This window comes from Octodon degus, unplaced genomic scaffold (assembly GCF_000260255.1).
Source record: "Octodon degus isolate 3935 unplaced genomic scaffold, OctDeg1.0 scaffold00194, whole genome shotgun sequence".
Taxonomy (NCBI): Eukaryota; Metazoa; Chordata; class Mammalia; order Rodentia; family Octodontidae; genus Octodon; species Octodon degus.
In genome coordinates, this window is record NW_004524770.1 from 1,392,649 (window position 1) to 1,395,419 (window position 2,771).

Consider the following 2,771-nt stretch of genomic DNA (forward strand, 5'->3'; position numbering starts at 1 on the left):
TTTTTTTTTTTTTTTTTTTGTGGAACCAGGGATTGAACTCAGGCCCTTGTGCTTGCCAGGCAAGCACTTTTTCTGCTGAGCTCTCTCTCTGGTCTCAGGATTTTTTTCTTTCATGAAACTTTTTAATAACCTTTAAAATTGAAAGAATAGTGTATGGTTTGGGACTATAATAAATGCCCTTGAAATGCTGTCGATAGCTTTGACGTTACTTCTGTCAAGCATATTTTTACTTATGCCGGGAATAGCAGATTAAGCTACATACTGATAAAATCCCTGTTACTTATTTTTTCTAGAGTTCCAGTAATTCATGTTCTGTACTTGAAGCTGCCAAGCACCAGGATATTGGACTGCCAAGGGCATTTTCTTTCTGTTATCAGCAAGAGATCGAATCTACAAAACAGACTTTAGGTAGCAGAAACAAAACTTTGCCTGAGCAGGTTTGGATTAAAGTGGGAGGTAAGCCATAAAGCAGTGGGTGGTGGGCAGGTTTCCTGCCTGAGTCTCAGCTGCAGGCCTTTTTATCCATGAGGAGCAGGAGAAAGAGGCGGTTTGTACCTACCAAACAGTCTTGCATGTCTCCAAGTTCCTCCTTACTCCCTCTTCCCAACATCTCACTTTGAACATGCTTTTCAATTTTATTTTATTTTTTTACATGTATTTGGTACAGCATCTCGCTATGCAGCTCAGACTTGTAGTTATCCTCCTGTTTGCAGCCCCCCCTAGTGCTAGGATTATACGCGTGTACCACCTTGCCCAGACTCGGTGGCCTGCTCAGCACACCTGGGGGTGGGCCAGCGTGGCGCATGCCAGGGATTGAGTCCTGGTCCCTGCGCTTACCTAAGCAGGTGCTTAGTCTGCTGAGCTAACTCACTGACCTGTTCCTTTGAATTTTAAACACCCTAATTCACCTTAGTGTGGAAACATGGAATTTGAGGATTTTTTAGAAGTTAAATAACAGACTCAGATAAATTTCAGTTGTGTTTATTACCCAAAGCACTTTATAGCTTATTTTGTTTTATACTCTGATGTGGGATTTGAAAGGCACAGGAGAGATGCGTGATGGGAAGATACCACAGGTGGTCAGGAACTAGACTGAGAGCCAGAAAATTAGCCGTCGGTCCCTTACTTTCTAGGAAAAAGTGATTTTCAAATTACAGTTAGCTGGCTCTGTTACACTAAGCTTTTGACAAGTTGGTGGGACGGGATAGAGAGCTGTTGCTTTCTCCACCTCAGCCATTTCTTTTACTATTCAGGCATTTTATGCCAAAAAAAAAAAAATCCAAAGAATACAGATGAGCACTGAAATGGTACCTGTGTTAACTAACAAGGTTAAGGAAGAAAATACCAGCAAAACTGTTTACACCTTTCTCAAATTTGTATGTATAATCCCTGGGCTTTAATGGCATATGGGATTGTATGTCTACACATGTACTAGTTAGATGCCTACTTGTGTTTGCTTGGAATCTGACCTGTTTCTGAAGCATGTGCACATTGCACATGACATAAAAATCATGACATCATTCAATTTTTGGGGAGAAACACTTCATGGTGAGGGCATATTTAATCTTAAGCCGCTAAGTTGTGTCTTCTACGTGCTGCAGTAAAGTTGTAGTTGTTACTTTAGAATAATTGTGTTATAAAAAGAGTATTTTTTGAGGAAGATAATCCTTTTCCAGTCTGAGATTCGGGCTTAGTTTTTCAGTGTGAGGTGGGCGAGGAGTGCAGTGCTGCTGTATGTGAAGTCCCTGCTGCCACAGCTTGTGGTTTGTTCTCTGCTGCATAACCAGTAACGTTTCTGCCTTTAAAAGCTCCCAAATACATTCTACATTAATGGGGACAAGATAAGAAGGCTAAAAAATTGAAATCCCATTTTTTCCTTCTTTTGCAAAGAAGAAGCGCTATGTAAGCAAGCAATAAATAAGAGGAATCGGAGTAGAATACGTCAGTTGGACACAAGTATAGAACGAAGAGCCCTTGGAGAGATTCAGAATGTGGGCGAAGGCTCTACAGCCACACAGGGCGCCTGGCAGTCCTCGGAGTCCTCACAATCAAACCTGGGGGAGCAGACCCAGAGCGGGCCCCAGGGAGGAAGGTCTCAGCGTAGGGAGAGGCATAACCGAATGGAAAGAGATAGAAGGTAATGCGTGTGACTGTCAGGTCAATGTCTAATTATCCTAGATAGGTTTACTGCGGATACACAGCAGTTAGTCCTTTTACCAGAGGGTCAAGGGAGGAGGCAAGAGTAACACTAACTTTAGTTTGCTTGGGTGGATGGGATCCCCACGACTCCCAGGTTCAGTGTTTCTCTGGAGCAGGACTCAGTTGCATGACTTAGTACAGAGAATACAAGGCAAAATGGGTGAAGGCACTTGGGGAGAAGCTGCGGGGGGATTGGACATAGGATTCAAGGAATCCTTTCCTGTAGGGTGCCTGGGGTGTCTTGCTGACCGTGCAGTGAGGTATGGCCAGGCAGGTGAGCTCATCTGAGACTGGCCTTTGCTCCTGCCTTGCACACAGCTGAATTCCATCACTGCGAGGAAAGTAGGTATTTGTGGGAAACACTGGCAGCATTTAGGTCCTGTGGGCTGCTCTTTAACCTTTCCGAGTCTTAGTTCCCAGACATATGGAGGGCCAGCCTTCTCAGCAGAGCCAGCAGGCTGCTGGGTTAACTGTATGGCAGACAATTTAATTCTGCATTTTGTTGGGTTCTTTCAAGAATGTTCAGAAAGGAGGTTAAAATGGAAATGGTCTTTTTTTTTTTTTTTTTTTTT

The 2,771-nt window shown here is 43.4% G+C and overlaps 1 protein-coding gene across 1 annotated transcript in view; it reads left to right on the forward strand.

The window, feature by feature from the left end:
- Positions 1–2,771, forward strand: part of Tcfl5 (transcription factor like 5) — a 45,240-nt gene that overhangs the window by 23,807 nt on the left and 18,662 nt on the right. Inside the window, exons 5-6 of the mRNA XM_023704303.1 lie at positions 294–408; positions 1,891–2,137. Coding sequence (XP_023560071.1) covers positions 294–408; positions 1,891–2,137 — 362 coding nt within the window. The remainder of the gene's footprint in view (positions 1–293; positions 409–1,890; positions 2,138–2,771) is intronic.